Genomic DNA, 24,200 nt, shown 5'->3' on the forward strand with positions numbered 1-24,200 from the left:
GATAGAGTGTATTCTCAACTCTCTCTTGGTTGTTGGGCATAAAGTGGCCAGCAACATTAAATATTAACTGACTAAAGGTATAGACTTAGAAAGTTTGGGGCTGCCCCCATGGCCGAGTAGTTAAGTTCGCACGCTCCGTTTTGGCAGCCCAGGGTTTCGCTGGTTCGGATCCTGGGTGCAGACGTGGCACCGCTTTTCAGGCCGCATTGAGGCAGCGTCTCACATGCCACAACTAGAAGGACCTACAACTAAAATATACAACTATGTATTGGGGGGATTTGGGGAGAAAAAACAGAAAGAAGAAAAAGAAGATTGGCAGCAGTTGTTAGCTCAGGTGCCAATCTTTAAAAAAAAAAAAAAATTAGAAACTTTGACCACACAAAGGCAGATGACACTTCGTATTCCACAGCTGGTCAAGATACTAAGCCTATTAACTTTTAGTTTCTTAGTAGGATCTTAAATTTGCTTTTGTTACTTAATAAATTAGAATAACTGCTGTTTACTTAATGAATTAAAGTAACTTCTGGTTATATAAAAAAAATACATATTCCTTACAGACCATTTAGAAAATATAAAAAAGTATGGACAAAAAAATAAAAATTACTGTTAGACCCATCACCTAGAAATAACCACTGTAAACATTTAACAACAGCTCCATGGTATATTTAGACCATAATTTATTCCACCATTTTGTTATTGATGGACATCTCAAATTTTTTTTGCTACTCTGCTGCTTTTATTTCTATGATACCCTCCCAAGAATGAGGTTTCTGGGTTAAATAATATGTATATTTTAAATATTAATAGATGTACAGTATCATTTTAGATGGTCATATTGGATTCCATTATATGAATAAACCATAGTTTAGGCATGCTATTGTTGAATGTTAGAGTAGTTACCAATTTTTCAATTTTACAAATTGCGTTATCCTTCAAGGCACTCTTAGAACTAAATATTTGTACACATTTGGTATTATTTCCTGAGGATGAATTCTTTAAGTGTAATTTCTGGATCAAAGGCTGAGAAAATTATTAAAGCCTTTAAAATATCATACACAAAAAACATAATAGTGGTGGAAAATACAACCATAAGTATGAGCACTTATTTATTTAACAAATATTTATGTGCTGGGCATGTTGCCAGTTTCTGAAGCTACAGAAGTGTTAAAGATGGACAGTGTCCCTGTCCTTGTGAAACTTTTAGTCAGTAGGGGAAACAGCTAAGTAAAATGACATCTTCTGTATGGAATAAGTAAAATGAGAAAATATAGATGTACCTAGGAGAGTACGAATATCTAATGCATTTTTGGAGTCAGGGAAGATTTCCTGAAGGAAGCCAAGACTAAAAAGAATAAGTCACAATTATCCAAGCAGAGGGAGTTAGATATACAAAGTCCTAGACTTGCACGAGGGCATGGCGAACTCAAGAGAATGAAAGTAGCTAATTGAGAATGGACATAAAGGGAGAGAGGGGAAATAATAAAAATCATCCTAATTTTAAAAAGAAGGAAATGAGCCTAAGGGAGTCTAAAGCAAGGCAAGGATCAACTAACTGTGTCATGTATTTCTGAGAGGTCAGATAAGATAAATAACAAAAGTATTGCTTGGGATTAGCAACAAGGGTTTCAGAGTGAACAATTTCAGTGGAGTGGTAGAGACAGAGGCCGGGTTGCACTGGGATTGAGGAATGAATAGTGGAGATAGAGGCATCAAGAGTAGAAGACAACTTTGGCTCTGATGGGATGCCAGGAATTCATAGGGTGGCGATAAGGAGAGCATGTTCTTTGTTTTCAGATAGGAGAGGTTTGAACATGGTTCCAGATGCCATTAAGATTTTTAGGTTTTGTGAGAGTTAGTTATGGGGAGTTCTTATTTGGTGTGTCCCTTTGAAGACAGCAGTATCATAGATATCATTTAAAAATTGAAAAGACAAGCTCTAGAGAGGGAAAAGAGACTTGTAACCATAAAAGGAGGAAAAGATTGTTGTCCAAACTGTACCAAAAACTCCAAGAAATCATTAAGAAAAAATAAAAGAACCCAAATAGAAAAATGCACAAAAGACATAAATAGGCTTTTCACAGAGAAGTAAACTTAATTGACTAATAAATATGTGAAAAGGTATTCAGCCTCAATAATAAGGGAAGTGCAAAATAAAATCATTTTATGACCATAAAATTGCCTAAGGAATAAGATGTTTGACCATATAAAATGTTTACAAGGATAGAGTAGTGGGAATTTATACACTGTAGATGGGAGTGTGAATTGGTTAGACCACATTGGAAAACGATTTGTCACTATTTAGTGAATTGGAAGATATATATGCCCTATAACATAGCAGTTCTGTTCATAAATAGTTACATGTGTATCAGGACACATGCACAACAATATTCGTAGCTGCTTTGGGAAAAAAAGAAAAAGTAGTAACCCAAATAAATGTTCATCAGCACAGAAATGGATAAAAGTTCAGATCATGCAAAATCAAACAGCATCCTTTGAAGATAGATACTGTAGAGAAGGTCAGAAATACACCTCCAACCTACTAGTCTCTGGCTGGTAATGACATAAGACAGATTAGCAGGAGAAAAACATATGAAGTTCATTTATGTGTAGATGGGAGTCCTCACAAGAAAAATGAAGACCCAGAGAAGTGATTAGACATAAGTGCTTATATGCTAGGTTGAACAAAGAGTAGCAATTGTGGAAAAGCAACTAAAATGTATGGGGAGACTGAAGGAAGATAGAGTTATTTTTAACAAGGTCTGTTTGTGTAGATTTCTCTTTGGCCTTGAGTCCCCATCTCTGGTGATAAACTTTCTTCTTCCTCATATAGGGAAGGCACCTTTCACATGGGAATTTTATCTCCTGCTTTTAGGAAGAAAAAGGAAGATCAGAGTCCCCTTGCATGTGCTGTTTTTCAAGTGTCTTTAACTCAAAATAATATGCCAAAGCAGCATATTTTGGGGAACTCCTTCAATACATATATAGCAAAACTAACAAAAAGCAAGGAGACTATAAACAAATTTCAGGGTGAAAAGGGTAGGAGATAAGATTAGGGAAGGATATATGGGGACTTCAGCTCTACTGATAATGTCCTATTTCTTAGGCTGCATAATGAATTTATAGGTGTTAGGTTATTTTTTTGTACCTTTTTTGTGCATAACTTTTCATCATGTATTTAAAAGGTGGCAGTAATGTCATATACTCTGTGTAAGAGAGAGTTGAGGAGTAGCACGTTTAAAAAGAGAGGAGGCCCGAATACAGTTGGTCGAGAAAGAAGAGAGACTCCACTAGTGAAAAAGGAGAATTGGTAGATAGCATTACAGTTACAACTGGAAGCTAAGAAATTTTATTTTCCAGGAGTGTGTGACAGCCTTAATACAGACAGCAGATGGTTCAAGACTTGGGTTTGTTAAATAGGTGCAAAAGGTGAGCAGTATGGCAAGGAAGTTAAGATTATTGGCAAGAGTAGGTGAAGATTTACTACAGTAAAGATTGTCATAGAAAATAGAAAAATTAAGGGATTAAGGACATCCATAAGATCAAAGAAATATATGGTGAAAATAAATAAATGAGCAAGAGAGCTACTGTGATTCATCAAATCTAAAACATTGTAAGTTGCACTGTTATTTTATGTACCGTTGAGAAAGAAAGAACATTACCAATTAAACTACAACAGGTTTTCTTGTCACTTAGAATTTTGATTATATAGTTAGTATACAGTACAATATTGAAGGAGTTCTTTTAGTCTTAACTAGATATAAATTTTTTTTTTTTTTTTGAGGAAGATTAGCCCTGAGCTAACTACTGCCAGTCCTCCTCTTTTTGCTGAGGAAGCCTGGCCCTGAGCTAACATCCGTGCCCATCTTCCTCTGCTTTATTTGTGGGATGCCTACCACAGCATGGCTTGCCAAGTGGTGCCATGTCCGCACTCAGGATCCGAACCGGCGAACCCCTGGCCACCGAGAAGCGGAACATGCGAACTTAACCACTGCACCACTGGGCCGGCCCCTAGATATAAATTTTTCTCTTAGATTATTCTTATACATCGATAAAAAGCAAAATATATGGCCTGGCTCCGTGGCTGAGTGGTTAAAGTTCCACATGCTCCACTTTGGCACCCTGGGTTTGTGGGTTCAGATCTCAGGCACGGACCTACTCCACTCACCAGCCACACTGTGGAGGTGCCCCACGTTCAAAAAAATAGAGGAGGATTGGCACAGATGTTAGCTCAAAAGCAAAATATAAATGAAATTAATTGCTTAAGGAATCCCTAAAATGTTTCCAGTCCTTTGGACATATTTTTTCACTCAGATTCATTGATGACTATGTTTTTCCACACTATATCATTCTCTCTGACATCAGACGTAAAGGTTACAAGGAGGGCGTTTAGAGGTGGTGAGCTAGGCATGTTAAGTAAAATCCCAAGTGAAAGTCAAAAGTAAATTTTCTCTACATAATTGCATAATGTTCACAAATGCTATATCACCAATGCTCGGTGATGCTTTGCAAGTTTTGATGCTGACATTTAAAATTCACATTCATGCAGGCCGTACCAACTATATTAAGTATACCTCTTGGTTGACAGCAATTAGATGACACCACTGATTGATTGTAAGAGATATTCTGATTTCAAAGATGCTAGGATGTGAAGTAATGCACATCTGTTCAGTGAAATTTGGTAGAAGAATAGTGGTTGTTGTCAGGTGGGTTGTCCAAATTTAATAGTTTCAGAGCTGGGGCAGTTGCAGATGATGACGTGAGAGAAGGTGGCTGAAGTAGAGGGGAAACAGACATAACTGGAGCTGAGGAAAACAAGGTCAGGTATCTATGATGATGATAGCATGCCGGAGTGATGGCATGATGTAGAGTAGAGAGGAAGGCTGAGATCAGTATGTCAGAGAGAGTAATAAGAGGTTCATAAATTGAGAGAGGAGTCGGGTAAGGGTACCATAGTCATGTAGCATGAGCTTCAAAGGAGCAGAGGTTTTTATCAACAGTGTATGACACTAGAATCAGGAGGAGACACCACATCTTCCTAATCTGAAGTACAGGCTGTGTGTGGCATGAGCAGCCTCCAAAGAAAGGATGTCTTTGGGGGAGACATCAGTTTTCAGTCAAGAAAGTAATGGGACAGTTCATCAAAAAGGATGAAGATGTGGGAATTCTAGAGGACTCAATGGGAAGTTTGAGTTAAGGTAAAAGACACAAAAAGCATAATATAAGCATTGGCCATGATATAAGAGGGGTGATTATTTTGGGGGCTTGCTTCTTGAGTAGTGAACAAGGATTAACATGAAGATAGCCTTAAAGTTTCCCCATACCATTAAATGTTGTTGAAAACAGATTTTTAAATGGCTGTAAAACTTTCCCTTTTAGGAAGGCTATTGATTAAATCTTCTGATGTTGAAAGTTAGGTTGCTTAAAGTTTTCCCTAATGTGAATAGATATCCCATTATAGACTACAGTGAATATCACAGTACCTAAATGTTCGTTTTGTACAAAACTCCTGAAACTCCTGAAGTGGAATTACTGGATCAGAAAAAATGGATATTTTTCAGCCTCTTCATACATTATGCCAATGGGAACTATTTTACATTTTCACAATATAGGAGTATATCTTTACTTGTTACCTTGCCAATATAGGATAATAGAAGTTTTAAAATCTTTACCAATTTGATAGATGATAGAAGTTAATGTTTTCATTTTCATCTCTTTAGTTATTGGTAAGATTGAACATTTTTTTCATATAGTTATGGTCATTTATATTTTCTCTTTTCTAAATTTTCTGTTCATAGCCTTGTCTGTTTTTTCTGTCTGAGCTGCTTCTTATCGTAAAAATTTTATTTAGTTTTCACAACTCTTGAACAGGCTTTGTGCTTATAAAAGAGTCATGTGAATTTGGGCAAATAAACCCCATAATAGAGATTGCTGAGTTCTAGAACCTTTAATAAATGACTTAAGTTTATAGACCTTTAATAAATTGCTAAGTTAAAAAAATTTTACAAAGAAAGTTTTCATTTCTAAGTTCTCAGAACACAACAGAAAATTGTAACCATAAGCCATTCAAAGTAGGATTGATTCTTGAACTGTTTTTTCTTTAGCTGAGCTATTTTGGACAAGTAGATAGGTAAGCCTCTTTTTTCAGAAGGAAGCCCATATGTGATTTTTTTTTCCCTTTGTGGTGTATTGGTTATGGAATCACAGATTAATTTCTGCAGAAAGAAAAAATCAGAATACTTTCCTGAATTTTTGCTTAACTTTTTAAAAAGGTTTTTATGATCAAAGAAAGGTAACTTAACAATGTAAATAATGGTCCAGTATCTGTAATTTTTTTCCTAGTGTCGTTATATTCTATATATTAGTGAAGGAGTTCCAATAATACGTTGAGAGTTATTTCTTTTCTGGGAATTATCACAGCCCAGGAGGCAACCCATCTAAACATGTATAGTGACATAAGAAAAGTGCACAGTCATGTGCTTTCTCTTCCATTTATCTGAGCTAATCGTAAAGATTTTTAAAAGTCTCCATTTTAGTCAGATTATGTCTGTCTGACTGTAATTCAGTGAAACATTAGATTGATTAAATAATTTTTATTCTCTACATAGAACAATGGAGGTAGTGAAGACTGAGAAAATTCAGTTGCAGTGTTCTTCTTAATTCTGCAATTTATGGTGCCTGTATTTGATGACCACGTCTTTACTCTTTATCATAGTGTGTGTGTGTGCGAGTGCACAGAGAGAGAGAGTACTGTTATATTAGCATATATAAAATGGACCAGGAAATTTATGTTCTTTTTTTATGTTCATTTCTTATGAGGAATTAAAGCTAATAGGAACCTACCAACTCTTAGATTGGATATAAAAAATTAAGATGTTGATCAAATATGGCTCTTCCCCCACTCTCAGTGCTATACACATAGTAGGCTCTCAGAACATGTTTGTTGAATTAAGTTGAAACATTTGCAGAGAACTCCTACTTCAGGTTTTTAAAAAGCTGTTTACCTGAGATTTTTGGTAGAAAACCTATTTTGAAAGATAAATGTGGTACAATAGCAGTTTTTGCACCCTTTTTTTTTTTTTTTTTTTTTTTGAGGAAGATTAGCCCTGCGCCAACATCTGCCAATCCTCCTCTTTTTGCTGAGGAAGACTGGCCCTGAGCTAACGTCCATGCCCATCTTCCTCCAGTTTTTGCGCTTTTAGGACAGTCAGAATGTTTGCATTTGAACTAGTTTATAAATTGAATTATTTTTTCTTTAAGGTAAAGTCCCTTTCAGGGAGTAATTTTTGTCTTCCTAAATTTAAAACTAATGATAATTTGTGGTTTTATTAGAAGGCACCATTAATGAGTAATCTCTTAAATTATTCTGTGCTGGTCTTCAGACATAGAATAATTTCCTGCCTGCTAATTTTGAAAGCAATCAGTTAATGACTGTATTGTGTGGTTTCATCATATTCAGCCTTCATCATTTGTTTAACAGCTGTGGTTCCATAGGTCATCTGTAGGCTAGAATATTTTGTGGCAAGAACTGAAGTGTTTTATAGTATCTGTACTAAGCAAAATACATTCCTTTAAAATAATGCTGAATGAAAAAAGCTAATCTCAGAATGATTCCATTTGTTTAACATTCATGAAATGACAGTTGTAGAGATAGGAAACAGATTAGTGGTTGCTGGGGATTGGGGATAGGGGAGGAGAGGTGGGTATGGCTATAAAGGGGTAGCACAAAGGAATATTGTGGTGATGGTACAGTTGAATATCTTGATTGTGGTGGTGGTTACATGAAACTGGCCATGTCGTAAAATAGCATACACACACACAAATGTTTGCATGTCTAACTGGTGAAATCTGAATAAGCTCTAAAGTTAGAGGCTGGTATGTTAACTGTAAAGTTAGAAGCTCATGTGTTGGCACTTATATATCTTAGTTTTGTTTTATTCATAGGGCACATATATGAAGTCTATTTCTTCTCTTGGTGAGTTCAGTGAGATATGAAGCCTTCCTTAATTTATACACAAGGACCTGCTTTTGCCATTTTTATCTTCTCTTGCATATCCTTCCCTTTTATGGAAACTAAATTCAAAGTTGAGTCTTAAATTTTGTATTAGTATTTTAATTTAAGGGTATCTCTAAAAACTTGGAAAGACTTGACCTTTAAAATATAAAATTTTATTGATCTTGCTTTTAATTTTGCTAGTTATTTTTATCTCCAATCTGGATCTAGATTAGAGTTTCTTATGTTTATGTAGAAGATTTTAAAATACCATTTAACACATTTATTGATTTTCATGTAGGATCACTATTATAGAAACAACTAAAAGTTTTACTGCTACTCTTCATTTTTAACTTTTTGTGTGTATGTGTTTAAACAGGTTATTGGCATTTTAGTCATCACCTTTAATAGTCCTTGTCAGAGTTCCTTTAGTTAGCATACTGAGAATCAAATGAGCTTCAAAGGAGATAATCTTCCCTAGCTTTTTCAGCTTAAGTTCAGAGTTACCTCTTTATCCACTGATGCTCTTGGAATTCCGGGGATGTAAGTCTGTGAGTAGGCTATGTAAAATTACTATACTCCCTCCATTATGTTATCACCCTGTACGTAAGAACATCTGATTTTTTTTTCAAAGGTCAGACTTCATCCTGCTAAACAGCCATAAACATGGAAACAGAGCCTCTTGAGATGTCTCAAAGTATATATACTTTGCATAGGAGAGGCCCTTCTCAGTCTACTTATTCTACATTATACGGAAGTCTAAAAAGTAATAGCCTTGTGTTTTATTTTTCCAAGTTCAGTGGTTTAGCTTGAAGCAACCAGTTTGAAAGTGACAGCAGGTGAACTGTGACAGACTGAAGGAGAGATAGAAAAAAGTAATAAAAGCAAGTAAAGGAAGTGTAAGTCCAGCATTTGGAGTCATGCTTTTCTAGTCAATCCTGAAGACATTACTAACTCAATGATCAAGAAAAATATATTTAATTTACTTTAATTTGGAAGACTGATACATAAAAATATATTGGAAGGAATTTCATGAGATGTGCTTATTAGAATATTTAATATTTTAATGTTTAAAATTGATATTGTAATGGGTGAAACAGAGAATAACAGGGAAATTTGAATTCAATGAGTAATACACAGGTAATACACTTAGCATAGCACCTGGCTCTATGAATGTTAGCCGCTGTTATTTTTTTTTTAATCAACATCTCTTCCTCTAGTTGGAGTCAGTTTACTATCACCTAAATTTGTCCTTAGTTCTTTGCCTCTTTTAGTCTATTAAGTATGTGTTCTATTCCTTGTATGGTCTTTGTGTATTAATTTTGTCTCCATGGTCGTGGGGAACTAGAATCAGCCTCGTTTATTTTGTTCTGTTTGTTGCCGTGGAAAACAAAAGAAGTGCCACTTGATAGTATAAAACTGAAAACAGCAAATGTCAGTAGGTATAGTTCTAAGGCTGGGGATTATATATATATATATATATATATTTTTTTTTTTTTTTTTTTTTAAGATTGGCACATGGCCTAACAACTGTTGCCAGTCTTTTTTTTTTTTTTTTTTCTGCTTTATCTCCCCAAACCCCCCCCGGGTACACAGTTGTATATCTTAGTTGCAGGTCCTTCTAGTTGTGACATGTGGGACGCCGCCTCAACGTTGCCTGATGAGCGGTGCCATGTCTGCGCCCAGGATCTGAACCCTGGGCCACCGCAGCGGAGCGCGCAAACTTAACCCCTCGGCCACGGAGCCGGCCCCATATATTTTTAATTAAAAATAATTTCATAGGGGCTGGCCCGTGGCCGAGGGGTTAAGTTTGCGCACACCACTTCGGTGGCCCAGGGGTTTGCCAGTTCGGATGCTGGGTGCAGACATGGCTCTGCTCATCAGGCCATGCTGAGATGGCATTCCACATAGCAGAGCCAGAATGACCTACAACAAGAATATACAACTATGTACTGGGGGAGCTTTGAGGGGAAGAAGGAAAAAAAAAAGAAGATTGGCAACAGATGTTAGCTCAGGTGCCAATCTTTAAAAATATATAAATGAATAAATTCATAATACCCCTTTTTTTTGGATAAAATTCACATACCATAAAATTCACCCATTTAAACAGAACATTTCAGTTTTGGTTGGTATATTTTACAAAGCCTTATGCTTTTAAGGAAACTTACTTTCTTAAGTATTCTAGTTATGTTCCTTTTCTTAGCTGTAAGTCTTTGCCTTTGCCCATATGGTTACTACTTCCTATACTCCTCTTGCCTTCTCTTAAATTCTTTTTGATTCAGGTCTAATGTCATATCTCTTTTGGTAGGCCTTTCTTGATTTCTTATACCTTTAGTTTCCTTCTGTTCTGTGCTCCCACAGCCCTTTTTTATCCCTTTTTTATCCCTTTATTATCCCTTTATTATATTTCTTATCGCATTTATATTGTAATTATCGCTTTAGTTATTGGTCTTCCTTTTCAGACCATTTATCTCTCAAGGACGGAGACTGTTCTTGTTTTCCTCTGTCTTCAGGAGCTAGAACAATGCCTGATATGGTAGACTTTTCAGTCCATATTTATTGAATGATGATAACCACAGATAGTTCTGGCTACCCCTAAGCCTTAACCATTTACTAAAGGCTTGATATACTATATTCAATGATGAATATTAAAATAATGTGCTTTTTGTTGCTGGGAATCATACCATTTTAGTGTTGAAAGGGACCACTCATCCCCCACCAAACACACAAATGTTCACACTTACACACTCACATGTGCACACAAAGCAAATTGAAATCCATAGAGGTTGAATTGACTTAGTGGTGAAGTTGAAACTAAAAACCCATGTTACCTTATTTTTTCCTGTACCACTCTATTTTCTCTTAAACCTTACAGCCTGGTCTGATGATTTACAATGAAAATTCATTTGTTTCCTAAAATGTAGGGAAGAGACCTTGAAATTGTTAGTTTAATTCATAATATTATCTTTCTATTTCTAATTATAAGTAAGGAACGAGTTGTTAACCAGAATACTAGAAAAGAAATTTTAAATTGGTTTAAACAATGACAGCATTTTTCTGTTTTATAGACCTCCGTGAGTGAAAGCCTTCAGAGGGAAGCTGCTAAGAAGCAAGCAATGAAACAGGTAAGGTGGAAGAGTGAGTTAGATGCATTTGGTGGCGTAAGTATTTCAGCTCACATTTTTAAGTATCAGTTTTGCTACCTAGGTGTTGAGACTAAACAGAGTAGGTGTGTATAAAAAAGTAATTTTAGGGGCCGGCCCAGTGGCTCAACAGTTAAGTACGCACGTTCTGCTTCGGCCACCGGGGTTCGCCAGTTCGGATCCCGGGTGTGGACTTGGCACTGCTTGGCAAGCCATGCTGTGGTAGGCGTCCCACATATAAAGTAGAGGAAGATGGGCACGGATGTTAGCTCAGGGCTGGCCTTCCTCAGCAAAAAAAGGAGGATTGGCAGCAGATGTTAGCTCAGGGCTAATCTGCCTCAAGAATAATAATAATAATAATAATAATTTTATTGTGACTCTTGTCTTTGAAAATGTGTAAAAGGTTTGTTGATTTACATAGATTTCAAGTTTCTCATATAAATTTTAAGGGAAAAAAACTATGAAGAATTAGCTCTTTATTGCTACATGGTAGATTAAACCCTTTTCTGCTTTCAGATGACTCAGTGTTCTGACAATGGTTTATATGATTTAATAACTCCTGCTCGTCAGCTTGTTAAAAAAAAAAAAATCTCTTGACAACCAAAGTGATTTCACAGTTTTTAATTATTTGAAAGTCACCTACCAAGAAAGGGGAATATCAGGTAATCTTCAGTAAACTTGCCAGTGTCTTATATTTTATAGTGCTGTATAGTATTTCCAAGCACTTTTTATATACATACGTTATCGTTTTAAAATTCTCACAAACCTGCCCCTGGTCCTGATTAAGATATCTGAAGCTTTAAGAGGATAAATTAACCCTCATAATCACATAGCTGATTACAGAACTAAGCCTGAAGGTTTACTAATTTTTTTTCCACTACCAGTGTATCTTAGATTTAAGTGCTGCAGAACATAATGAAGATGGCAAAGTACCTTTCTTTTAGATTTTAGTTCTTTCCCTTCCACATTTTCTTTAATTTTTGTCACCTCTTTTTCCCTTCTCTAACTAGAATCCTGAATAAGGATAAATTTGTTAAGCACTTTCTATGTGCCAGACATTATGGCAACTACTTTCTAAGAAGGGTCTTTAATTCTTACAATAATCCTATGGGATAGCTGCTCTTATAATCCCCATTTTGCAGTTGAGGAAATGAAAGTAAAAAGGATTTATGTGACTTTCATGGGGTCTCATAGTTAGTAAATGGTCTAGTTGTGTTCAAACCCAGGCAGTGAAATTGCAGAGCCCAAGCTTTTAGCCACTGTGTTTTTTACTGCCTCCCTAGTTATTTTAAGATAACATCTTAGTTTCTTAGTGAAATATAACATGTAACTCAGCAGCCTCAAAATGATTTAATACACACGTAAAAACATTTAAAACACTGTGATTCTTTAACATAAATGCTGAGTGCTTTGAATCAGAATTTTAGAGCTCAATAGAATTTGAGACCATCAAGTTCAACTTCTTCACTATATAGATAAGAGAATTAGTTCCACAGAGTCTGGTGACTTCTCCAAGGTCATGTAGGTCTCTTGTTTTCTAGTGTATTTTTGACATTTTTGTGCTGCCTTTTCTTGTTCACATAAATCATAAATCCCGAATCTCATTTTATTCTTAACTCTGGCTTGTTCAAAGCCAGTTTTTCTCTTAGTGAGACTTTTTCATAGTTTGCTTGGAAATTGGGAATGCTGCTGCAGCTCTTGTGCCTCATCTGTCTGCTGCTGATGATCCTCTGCGTGTGCTACCTACCTCTCACCTTATTCCCCACTTGCATGCTCATGTCTTCTGCTTTAATCCCAAGCTAACTTTTTCCTGAAGAATACTAGCTTGATTGCAATTACTAAATCTAAGAGAAAATACTCTTATAAATGGGATACTTTTTCTAATAGTTAGACCACTGTTTTTATTCTTTTATCTAGACCTCAAGTGTACAGAACTGATGATGACAACATTATTATCTTACTTTCTGTTTTGTTTGAAAGGTTTTAACGTGTCATCATTAAATATATTATTTGCTATAAGTCTTTGGTAGGTTATCTGTTGTCAAGGTAAGGAAACTCTTTTCTGATCTTGGTTTGAGGGGCTTTTTTATTGTTGTTTATTTTTAAAAAGCATGAATGAACTATGGAAAAGGATACTACTTCATGACTGTGTTGGATTCATACTAATAAAGTAAGGCTGGTTTAACTTTTAGAAAATCAATCAATCACATAAGTGGTATAAACCCAACATAGGCATAAGATATTATCCTTTTTATACACTGTTGTGTTTGGTTTATTAAAATTTCGTTAAGGATTTTTCTTTGTTAAAGAGTTTTGCATCATAAGGGAGATCGGCCTGTAATTTTCCTTTTCTTTCACTGTAATTATCCATATTGAAAAAAATATAAAAGTCTGATAATCCCAGGGTTTGCTGGCTCTTATAAAATGAGCTAATCATATGTACGTTTTATGAGTTTATTTCTACTTCATTAATTTCTGTCCTGACAAATCAGTGTTTTCTTCATTCTGCTTTCTTTGGGGTTTTTTTGTTGTTTTTCTGACTTTCTGAAATGTGCACATAGCTCTCTGTTTTCCGGCCATTTCTATTTTCTAATATATGTATTTAAAGCTATATATTTCCCTCTAAGTGCTGCTATAGCTGCATCTCCAAAATTTTGACAGTAGTATTTTTTTATTCAGTTCAGAATATTTTCTAGTTTCCATTATGATTTCTTCTTTGACCCATGAGTTACTTAGAACTTAACTTCTAAACATATAGGGTGTTTTGGTTACCTTTTTGTTATTGGTTTCTAACATAATTTCTTTGTGTTTCAAGATCATGTATTATATTGTTTCATATTTTTACAACATCTGGAGATTAGCTTTATGATGGTCTAAAAAATAGTTTTTATAAATATTCCTGCTATGCTTGAAAAATGTTCTCTATGTTTTCATTGGGGCAGTTGTGTTAATCCATATATACTCATACTAATTTTTTTGTCTGTTGTATTAGTTACTGAGAGGGATATGTTAAAATCCTCTGCTATGGTTGTGGACTTGTCTGTTTTTCCTTAGATTTTTGTTCAGTTTTGCCTTTATATATTTTGAGACTTAAGTTAATAATAATTTATATCCACACAGATGCTCCCCTGCCACTTTCCCAGCATATATAAAGGCATGTTATCAATTTAAAACAGCCTTATGTCCCTTTGCCCTTGCTTTTTGTGATGATGGTGGCTATTATTTCTTGAATCCCAAATGTTTCCCTCTGTAAGTTCTCCAGGTTGATTTTGAAGAGGGAGCAGCAGTGCTAATTTATCACCTAGGCAGGAGAATCATTGTTTTTCTGAGGTTAAAGTAAATGTTGAAAAGAAAATTTTTCAATTTTTTAATATCTTAGTATTCCAGAAAAAATGTTTTTAAGTTAGCATGTAGATCATTCCTGAATCTAATTATTAATATGTAAAAATCTGAGGGTATCAGGTCAGTTCTTTGAATAACTGTAATATCACTCTGTCAATTAAAAGGGATCCCTCTTGTGGTCCACATTGCAGTAGGCAATGTAGCAATTAAAGAAAAAGTTAAAATGTGTAGTCTCTGTACCTCAGGAATTTACAAGCTGGGGAAGAGACTAAGATTTATGAAACAACTAGAAAGCAATAACATCAAGCATATAATTAAGAATTAAATATTGCAGTATAGAATGTTCCATCAGAGTGCAAAAGAAAGAGATCATTGTGGCTAAAAGTCCCCAGAGATGGACTCATTTAGAAGGTAAGGGTTGAGCTGGCCCTGAAGCTCTAGATAAGATTTTGATGGCCTGAAAGCAGAAGAGGAACGTTTTATCTTAAGTGGGGAACATGATGAACAAAGGCAGAGGACTTTATACAATTAAAATTGCAAAAATATTAATTACAAAGTGTCATTATTTTTCCATTAATTTGGGAGCTTTTTATTTTATTTTTTATTTTTTGGTGAGGAAGATTGGACCTGAACTAACATCTGTTGCCAATCTTTCCCTTTTTGGTTGAGGAAGATTGTCACTGAGCTAAACATCTGTGCCAGTCTTCCTCTACTTTATGTGGGACGCTGCCTCAGCATGGCTTGACAAACAGTGCTAGGTCGGTGCCCAGGATCCAAACCTGCGAACCGCAGGCTTCTGAAACAGGGTGGGCAAACTTAACCACTATGCCACCGGGCCAGCTCCTACACCTCATTCTTTTAGATAAGGAAAACTGAGGCACAAAAAGATTAAACAGACTTGCCCAAAGTAGCTAGTAAGTACAAAACCAGTATTTAAACCCAGGCAACCTGGCTCCAGAATTGATGTTCATGTTTTCTGTCTAAAATGTGATTGATACAATTTTTATGTTATAGTTCTGATTTATGATCCTCTCAAAAATATTACTTAGACTTTTTGTGGGTTTTTTTTCTTTAAGACCAAACTGGCGATCCAGAAGGCCCTTGCAGAAGATTCCACTGTATATGAATATGACAGTATTTATGATGAAATGCAGAAAAAAAAGGAGGAAAGTAATCCCAAGTTGCTTTTGGGAAAAGACCGAAAGGTTTGTTAGCTGAAAATGCAAACTTTCTTTGACCTTGACCTGCATTTTGTATCTTAATCTTATTTCAGCGTAAAGATGATCTGAGAGAATGCTTTTAGGTATTCAAAGTGTGAAGAGCCCCTAGTTCAAGATATTATATATTTGACTTAGAACCCAGGAAGCCCTACATTTAGTATCCTGACAGGAGCAAGTGAATTATCCAGCAGTTTTATAAATTTTGGTTTTTGCTTTAAAACCTTTACAAATAATTTTTTGAAAAATTTCCTTAGAATGTCTTTGTACTATTCCTGCTCCTGTTCATGTTTGTGTTTTATCATACTCTCATTTTATTGCTTCTTAGCTGGTAACTGAATCATCTACACATATCATGGTCATATTTTCAGTTTGAAAAAAATGGAGGGTGGGGAATTGAAATAAGTTTAAATTTTCTATCACTCTTATTCTTTCACAAGCACAGATTGATTTTTAAGGATTGTTGCATCTTACAGTATCTACGAATAGAGTGGTAGGGTGAAATTATAGTACAGCTACTATTTTAAATAATCATATTTCGGCTAATGTGCAAAACAAGTAGGAACCTTTCTCGTTGATATATCTGTTGAAGAAGGATTAAGACAATACCAGTAAAAGGGTGAGAAGAACAGTGGGAAAATTACTTATTTAGTTTGAGATTTTTTAAAAAAGTAACATTTTGAATAATTTCTGTCTTTATACCTAAGTTTTTATTGAAAAGAATTTTTGTTTCAGTCTTGCTAGTAAATTTATATTGAATTTTGAGAAGATGACCATCCTATGTATTTGGACTAACCATTTCTATCTTAATGAATTCACAGCTCTTTCCTAATAATCTTATTTTTTTCCTTAGCCCAAGTATATTCACAACTTACTAAAAGCAGTTGAGATCAGAAAAAAGGAACAGGAAAAAAGAATGGAAAAGAAAATACAGAGAGAACGAGAAATGGAAAAGGGAGAATTTGATGATAAAGAGGCGTTTGTGACATCTGCTTATAAGAAAAAACTACAAGAGAGAGCTGAAGAGGAAGAAAGAGAGAAGAGGGCTGCTGCACTTGAAGGTGAATTGGAAAAGGAAGAAGCGTAGAAGGAAACAAAAGCAGAGTTCTGCTGTGTGCTTAGCCATGTGCTCTGTCACTGAACTTTTAGATTATAATGCTGTAGTCGTAATTTATATATATGAATTCAAGGTACAAGATGTGATATTATGTAGTAGTATAAAACAGATTTTTAACTAAAAAGACAGTTACACTCTTAGTAACTATTACGTCTACTGGAATTTTCATTTATGGCTCGTTGTGTTGCTTAAAACTGTGGTCATTACAGGTCTTTGCCTCAAAAAATGATTCCAGGGGCTGGCCCCGTGGCCAAGTGCTTAAGTTCACGCGCTCCGCTTTGGCGGCCCAGATCCTGGTTTGGATCCTGGGTGCGGACATGGCACTGCTCATCAGGCCACGCTGAAGCAGTGTCCTACATAGCACAACTAGAATAAACAAGTATGTACTGGGGGGTTTTGGGAAGAAGAGTAAAAAAAAAGATTGGCAATAGTTGTTAGCTCAGGTGCCAATCTTTGAAAAAAAAAGAAAGAAAGAAAATGATTCTAAATGTAGAAACATTTCTTAGAAGGCATAACACCATGACATTTGTCAGAAGCAATGTAAACTGAGATTTAAATACTAGTCATATTTTCTAGGATGAGAAAATTAGAGTAATATCACTCAAGGAGCATCAACTGGGAATTTAGGAAAAAATAACGTTAATTCAGGAAGAACAAAGATGTGCAGAGGCCAAAGAATATCCTAATGCTTTCCTTCAGTGCTTTCAACTCATGGTCATTTCTCAAAATCTAAGTGAAATATGTACTTATAAATAACTTAATTGGCAAGTACTCATCATCTTTAAGTGGAAGAAAACCAAATCTGTAAGACTCAGTCTAAGCATGTACTATGTCTTCATGTAGAGCGCTAGTCGGCAAACTTGCTGTAAAGGGCCAGATAGATCCTTTGTATTTGGGTCGTGGCCTGAAATAATAAACCCATCCATATTCAAATGTACAACAAGGAAAGTCAGTCCACATCAAAATTTTTTCTTTTAAGCTGGTGGGGTGAAAGTGCACATAATACTTTTGGCCATGTTTGATTGGCCAAATTAGTCATCACATGGCCTCAATTAACTAATGATAGATTTAAAAATGTAATCTCTAACTGAGCAGCCAAGAGCCCAGCTTAAATTCTGTTACTACAGAAGGGAAGAACAGATGTAGGTGAACTACAGGCATACCTCAGAGATCCTGGAGGTTCTTTCCAGACCACCACAGTAAAGTGATATCGTAGTAAAGTGAGTCACATGAATGTTTTTGGTTTCCCAGTGCATATAAAAGTTATGTTACACTATATGGTAGTCTGTTAAGGGTGCAGCAGCATTAGGTCTAAAAAAGCAATGTCTATGCCTTAATTAAAAAATACCTGATTGCTGAAAAATGCTAACCATCATCTGAGCCTTCAGCAAGTCGTAGTCTTTTTGTTAATGGAGAGTCCTGCCTCCATGTTGATGTCTGCTTGCTGAGTGATCAGGGTGGTGGTTGTTGAAGGTTGCGGTGGCTGTGGCAATTTTGTACAATCAGTGAAGTTTGCCACATCGACTGACTCTTCCTTTCACGCGTGGTTTCTAGCACACAATGCTGACGGCATTTTACCCACAGTAGAACTGCTTTCAAAATTGGAATCAATCCTCTAAAACCCTACCACTGCTTTATCAACTAAGTTTATGTAATACTCTAAATCCTGTGTCGTCATGTCAACAATCTTCGCAACATCTTCACCAGCAGTAGATTTTGTCTCAAGAAACCATTTCCTTTGATCATCCATATGAAGCAACTCCTCATCATTGAGTTTTATCTGAGATTGCAGCAACTCTGTCAGATCTTCAGGCTCCACTCCTAATTCTCGTTGTCCTGCTATTTCCACCACACCTGCAGTTAGTTCCTCCACTGAAGTCTTGAACCCCTCAAAGTCATCCATGAGGGTTGGAATCAACTTCTTCCAAACTCCTGTTAATGTTGATATTTTGACTTCTTCCCATGAATCACAAATGTGCTTAACGGCATCTAGCGTGCTGAATTCTTTCTAGAAGTTTTTCAATTTACTCTGTCCAGATCCGTCAGAGGAATCACTACCTATGGCAGCGACAGCTTTATGAAATGTTTTTCTTGATTAATAACAAGACTTAAAAGTCAGAATTGCTCCTTGATCCATGAGGTGTGCAGAATGGATGTTGTGTCAGCAGACACGCAAACAGCATTAGTCTGGTTGTACATCTCTGTTAGAGCTCTTGGGTGACCAGGTGCATTGTTAATGAGCAGCCATATTCTGAAAGGAGTCTTTTTTTCTGAGCAGGAGGTCTCAAAGGTGGGCTTAAAATATTCCGCAAACCATACTGTAAACAGTTGTGCTGTCATCCAGGCTTTGTTCTTCCATTTACAGAGCACAGGCAGAGGGGATTTACACAGTTTTTAAGGGCCCTAGGATTTTCAGAGTGGTAAATGAGCACTGGCTGCATGAGCCCCTAGTAAGAGAGTCAGGCTGCCCTTTGAAGCTTTGAAGCCAGGCATTGACTTCTCTCTAGCTTATGAAAGTCCTAGGTGGCGTCTTCCAATATAAGGCTGTGTGGTCAACAATAAAAAGCTCTCATTAGCATAGCCACCTTCATCAATTATCTTAGCTAGATCTTCTGGATAACGTGCTCTAGCTTCTACGTCAGCACTTGCTGCTTCACACCTTGCACTTTTATGTTTTGGAAATGACTTCTTTCCCTAAACCTCAGGAACCAACCTCTCCTAGCTTCAGACTTTTCTGCAGCTTCCTCAGCTCTGTCAGCCTTCATAGAATTGAAGAGAATTGGGGCCTCGCTCTGGATTAGGCTTTGGCTTAAGGGAATGTTGTGACTGGTTTGATCTTCTATCCAGACCACTAAAACTTTCTCCGTATCAGCAATAAGGCTGCTTTACTTTCTTATCATTCGTGTGTTCCCGGGAGCAGCACTTTTAATGTCCTTCAAGAACTTTTCCTTTGCTTTGACAACTTTGGCTAACAGACAGAGAGGCCTAGTTTTGGTGTATCTCGACTTTCGACATGCCTTCTTCACTAAGCTTAATCCTTCTGGCTTTTTATTTAAAAATTTTGCCTGTAATATTTTAGGCTTTGTGTGCCATATCTCTGGTGCAGCTACTTAGTTCTGCCTTTGTAATGCAAAAGCAGCCTTAGACTCTACATAAATAAATGAATTGGGCTACGTTCGAATAAAAATTTATTCACAAAAACAGACAGCAAGCCAAATTTGGCCTGTAGGCTATAGTTTGCTAATTTCTTATCTAGAGAATAGTGTACCCACTGTGTATGTTATATATTCTGTGCCTGTAAAACTGAACTGCATTTTACCTTGTTGAGTATATTCTTTCACTTTTGCTTTTCCTCTCAGCACGTTTGGATGTAACCAAGCAGAAAGATCTCAGTGGATTTTACAGGCACCTATTAAATCAAGCAGTTGGTGAAGAGGAAGTACCTACATGCAGCTTTCGTGAAGCCAGGTAAGACGGGGCATATGGAATGTTTAGAAGAAAGATACTGTTCATCCTCTCTGGTTGTGGAATCATTTTAATCCTCTGAAAGATCGAGGATTGCAGTGTTCTGTATCGTGTTGTCAGCCAAACCTGACCTAATTGAATGAATTAAGGGTTTATAGTTTCTTATTTTAAATACCTACAGATTGAGTTTAAGATCATTTTTATTCTGCAGTAATCCTACATGCATGTTCAGATAGTATATAAAAAGATAAGTGGTTTATTTTCATAATTAGGATCCAGCCTCCTTATAAAACATAAGATTCACTTATGAAGGGCTAGAAATGTCCTATCCAATATGTAGCCACTAGTCATAGGCAGCTATTTTATTTTATTTTATTTATTTATTTTTTGAGGAAGATTAGCCCTGAGCTAACGTCTGCTGCCAAACCTCCTCTTTTTGCTGAGGAAAACTGGCCCTGAGCTAACATCATGCCCATCTTCCTCTACTGCCAGCTATTTTGAACTAAATCTAAAATTTTGGTTACAGCAGCCACATTTCAAGTATTCATTTACCACATTTGGCTAGTGGCTACCATATTGGACACCACAGATAGGGACAGTACCATTTCTGTAGATACTTCTGTTAGTACTGGACTAGAAAGTAAGGATTGGAGGATTTTGTTTGTTTGTTTGTTTTTTGAGGAAGATTAGCCCTGAGCTAACATCTACTGCCAATCCTCCTCTTTTGGCTGAGGAAGACTGGCCCTGAGCTAACATCTGTGCCCATCTTCCTCTACCTTATATATGGGACGCCTACCACAGCATGGCTTGACAAGCGGTGCCATGTCCACAGCCAGGATCCGAACCGGTGAACCCCCGGGCTGCTGAAGTGCAACGTGCAAACTTAACCGTTGTGCCACTGGGCCAGCCCTGGAGGATTTTTGAGTAAAATTATAAACTATTATAGGAATGGTGAGATGATTATGCCGTAAGTATATTGCTGAAGGTAAAAGGGAGAATTTTCCTAAACTTGGATCTAAGTAAACTTTTTTTGGAACAGAAACATTCAGATTAGAAGATCTGAGTCTGTGTTGCTGGAAAGGGGAGCGGCAAGAGAATGGAATTAACGATGAAAAGAGCAAATTAGGTTTATACTCCGCCATCCCCGACAACTGCTAGGTTTTGATTACAAAATTCTATGAGTAAGTCCTTTAGCCAAGACAGTTCTGCCAGCAATTCCTAGAGAACCACAGTTATTGCTCTGTTATTGTGATTGTAAGAATGAATGTGAGAGTAATGTAAATAAACACATTTATCAGCTGGGAAAATGCAGACGGTTTAAACAGTTTTAGTGTTATTGATTGTAATAGCAGACGGATTCGCCTGTTTCCATTTTGTTGTGATAGGTGCCAAGGGATATATCAGGATGGTGGTGCCTTTTTAATCATGAGAGGGATTATTTAGTAATATTTAGAATAGATTTTGCAACCATTTTATTGTGAAAAAAATTATCTTCATCTATTTCCAGAACTATTCTTAAATATTTTTTAAAAGAAAGAAGAATTAAAGTCTAAGTGCCACAACTTGAACTTCATGTTGTAAAAATAGTACTTTGATCCAGAATATATGTTACTTTTCCTAATTATTCTTTGTCTATGCTTAGCAAAAATGAAGACCTTGCACAGACCTCTGCCTGAAGGTTTTAGTGCTACAATACAGAAGAACTGATTTTCTTTATTTCACTTCCACCAATATTGAAAATATTTTGTATGTTTAGAAACTACTAGTTTATGGACGTTTACAAGGTAGACATCAGCACCTTTTCACATTTGGATAATAAGAAAGTATATATAATTATAGTTGTATTGATTTAAATATTGAGAAAAATTACTTGAACAATGCATTTGCTAACTACAGTTGATAATGTGGCATTTTGTGTTATATTATTTTTTTAAAGGTCTGGAATAAAGGAAGAGAAATCAAGGGGTTATTCTGATGAAGTAAGTTCAGAGCACAGAGTACCACATGAGAAATGCATTCTTCAAACTGTTGTGAAAGTGGAGGAAAACCCAGATGCAGACAGTGACTTTGATGCTAAGAGCAGTGAGGATGATGAAATGGAAGAAAATAATAAAGTGAACTGCAGAAGGGAAAAGGGCACAGAGACCTCTGAGAATGATTCCAAGCATCACAGGAATCAAAGCTACTCACGGTCATCTAGTGAAGAAAGAGAGCATGGGACCAAAGCCCACACAAAAAGTTCAAAGTCAAGAGAATATGAGAAAAGGGAAGATCAGCATCAAGAGAGACAGTCCAAGGACCAGGAGAACTATTACACTGAACGTGATTACCGGAAAGAAAAAAAGGATTCCCATAGGCACAGAGAGGCCAGTCATAGAGATTCCCACTGGAAGAAGCACGAACAAGAAGATAAACTGAGGGGAAGAGACCATAGAGAAAGAAATGACAGAGAATGGAAAAGGGAGAAAGACAGGGAGAAATATCCCCCAAGAGAACAAGAAAGAGAGAGACAGCAAAATGATCATGACCGACACAGTGAGAAAAGAAGAGAGAAGGAAGAGAAAAGCAAAGAAAGGGAAGAGCATATGAAAGCAAGGAAAGAAAGATATGAAGACACTGATAAATACAGAAATAGAGAAAAACGGGAAGTAAGTGTCCAGTCATCAGAAAGAAATCAAGACAGAAAGGAAAGCAGCCCAAATTTTAGGGCAAAGGACAGGTTTCTTGACCAGGAAAGATCCAATAAAACGAGAAACATGGAAAAAGACAAAGAAAGAAACCCAGAGAAACCCTCTAGTTCTGAAACCTCACTGGGAGCAAAACACAGACACACGGAGGAATGCCAAGAGATGGGCAAAGAACAAGAGAGAGCACATGAGGCAGTGAGTAAGTTTGCAAAGCGGAACAATGAAGAAACTGTGATGTCAGCTAGAGACAGGTACTTGGCCAGGCAAATGGCTCGGGTTAATTCAAAGACATATATTGAGAAAGAAGATGATTGATGACTGCCCCAATAGAAAGACCTATGGAAGCACAGAAAATTATGACTCCTGGAACATGCTGTGTGAACACAAAGGAGTGTGTTAACAGTGGTTGGAAGGGTTTTTTTTTTTTTTTAAATTAAACTTTTTATTTTGAGATATTTATAGGTTCACATGCAGTTGTGAGAAATAAGACAGAGATCTCATGTACCCTTTACCCAGTTTTCCTGAATGGTAACATCTTTATCATAACCATGATATTGACATTGTTCTGTCAAGATACAGAACATTTCCATCACCATAAGGATCCTTCATGTTACCCTTTTATAACTACATCCACTTCCTTCGTACCCCCACCCCTCCTTACCCCCTGACAACTACTAATCTGTCCCTCGTTTCTGTAATTTTATCATGTCAAGAATGTTATATAAATGGATCATACAGTCTATAACCTTTTAGAATTGTTTTTTTCACTCAGCATAATTCCCTGGAGATTCGTCTAGGTTGCTGCATGCATCAGTAGTTCATATTTTTTTTATTGTTGAGTAGTATTCCAAAGTATAGGTGTACCACAGTTTGTTTGTTCCCCGGTTGAAGGATTCTATGCTGGTTCCAGTTGTTGGCCATTACAAATAAATTTGTTATAAATATTCGTGTACAGATTTTTGTGTGAACACAAGTCTTCACTTCCCTGGGGAAAATGACCGGGAGTGCAGTTTCTGGGTCACAGGGAGTTGCATGTTTATTTTGGGCTTTGTCTTTGGGTTCATCCTGTTTGGAGTTTGCTCAGCTTCTTGCGTGTGGAAGTTTAAGTCTCTTGCCACATTTGGGTAGTTTTCAGGCATTATTTCTTTGAGAACTTTTTCAGCCTCACTCTCTTTCTCCTGGGAGGGTATTTTTAAATATATTTTCAAAATTCATCAATGGTTTAGGTTTAAGTTAAAA

At 36.4% G+C, this 24,200-nt stretch overlaps 1 protein-coding gene across 11 annotated transcripts in view; it reads left to right on the top strand.

The window, feature by feature from the left end:
• NSRP1 (nuclear speckle splicing regulatory protein 1) overlaps window positions 1–23,905 on the top strand; it is a 59,845-nt gene extending 35,940 nt beyond the window's left edge. For 7 of the 11 annotated variants that reach the window (XM_023653168.2, XM_070227799.1, XM_070227806.1 and 4 more), the window contains 5 exons: window positions 11,059–11,115; window positions 15,552–15,680; window positions 16,546–16,753; window positions 20,169–20,277; window positions 22,211–23,905. In XM_023653168.2, coding sequence (XP_023508936.2) covers window positions 11,059–11,115; window positions 15,552–15,680; window positions 16,546–16,753; window positions 20,169–20,277; window positions 22,211–23,276 — 1,569 coding nt within the window. In that variant the 3' untranslated portion in view covers window positions 23,277–23,905. Of the gene's footprint in view, window positions 1–11,058; window positions 11,116–11,649; window positions 11,796–15,551; window positions 15,681–16,545; window positions 16,754–20,168; window positions 20,278–22,210 lie in introns of all 11 variants that reach the window. The other 4 variants (XM_070227801.1, XM_070227804.1, XM_070227803.1 and 1 more) reach the window with 1 other exon arrangement.
• Window positions 23,906–24,200: the final 295 nt, after the last annotated feature.

The sequence above is a fragment of the Equus caballus genome, chromosome 11 (assembly GCF_041296265.1).
Source record: "Equus caballus isolate H_3958 breed thoroughbred chromosome 11, TB-T2T, whole genome shotgun sequence".
In the NCBI taxonomy this organism is placed as follows: Eukaryota; Metazoa; Chordata; class Mammalia; order Perissodactyla; family Equidae; genus Equus; species Equus caballus.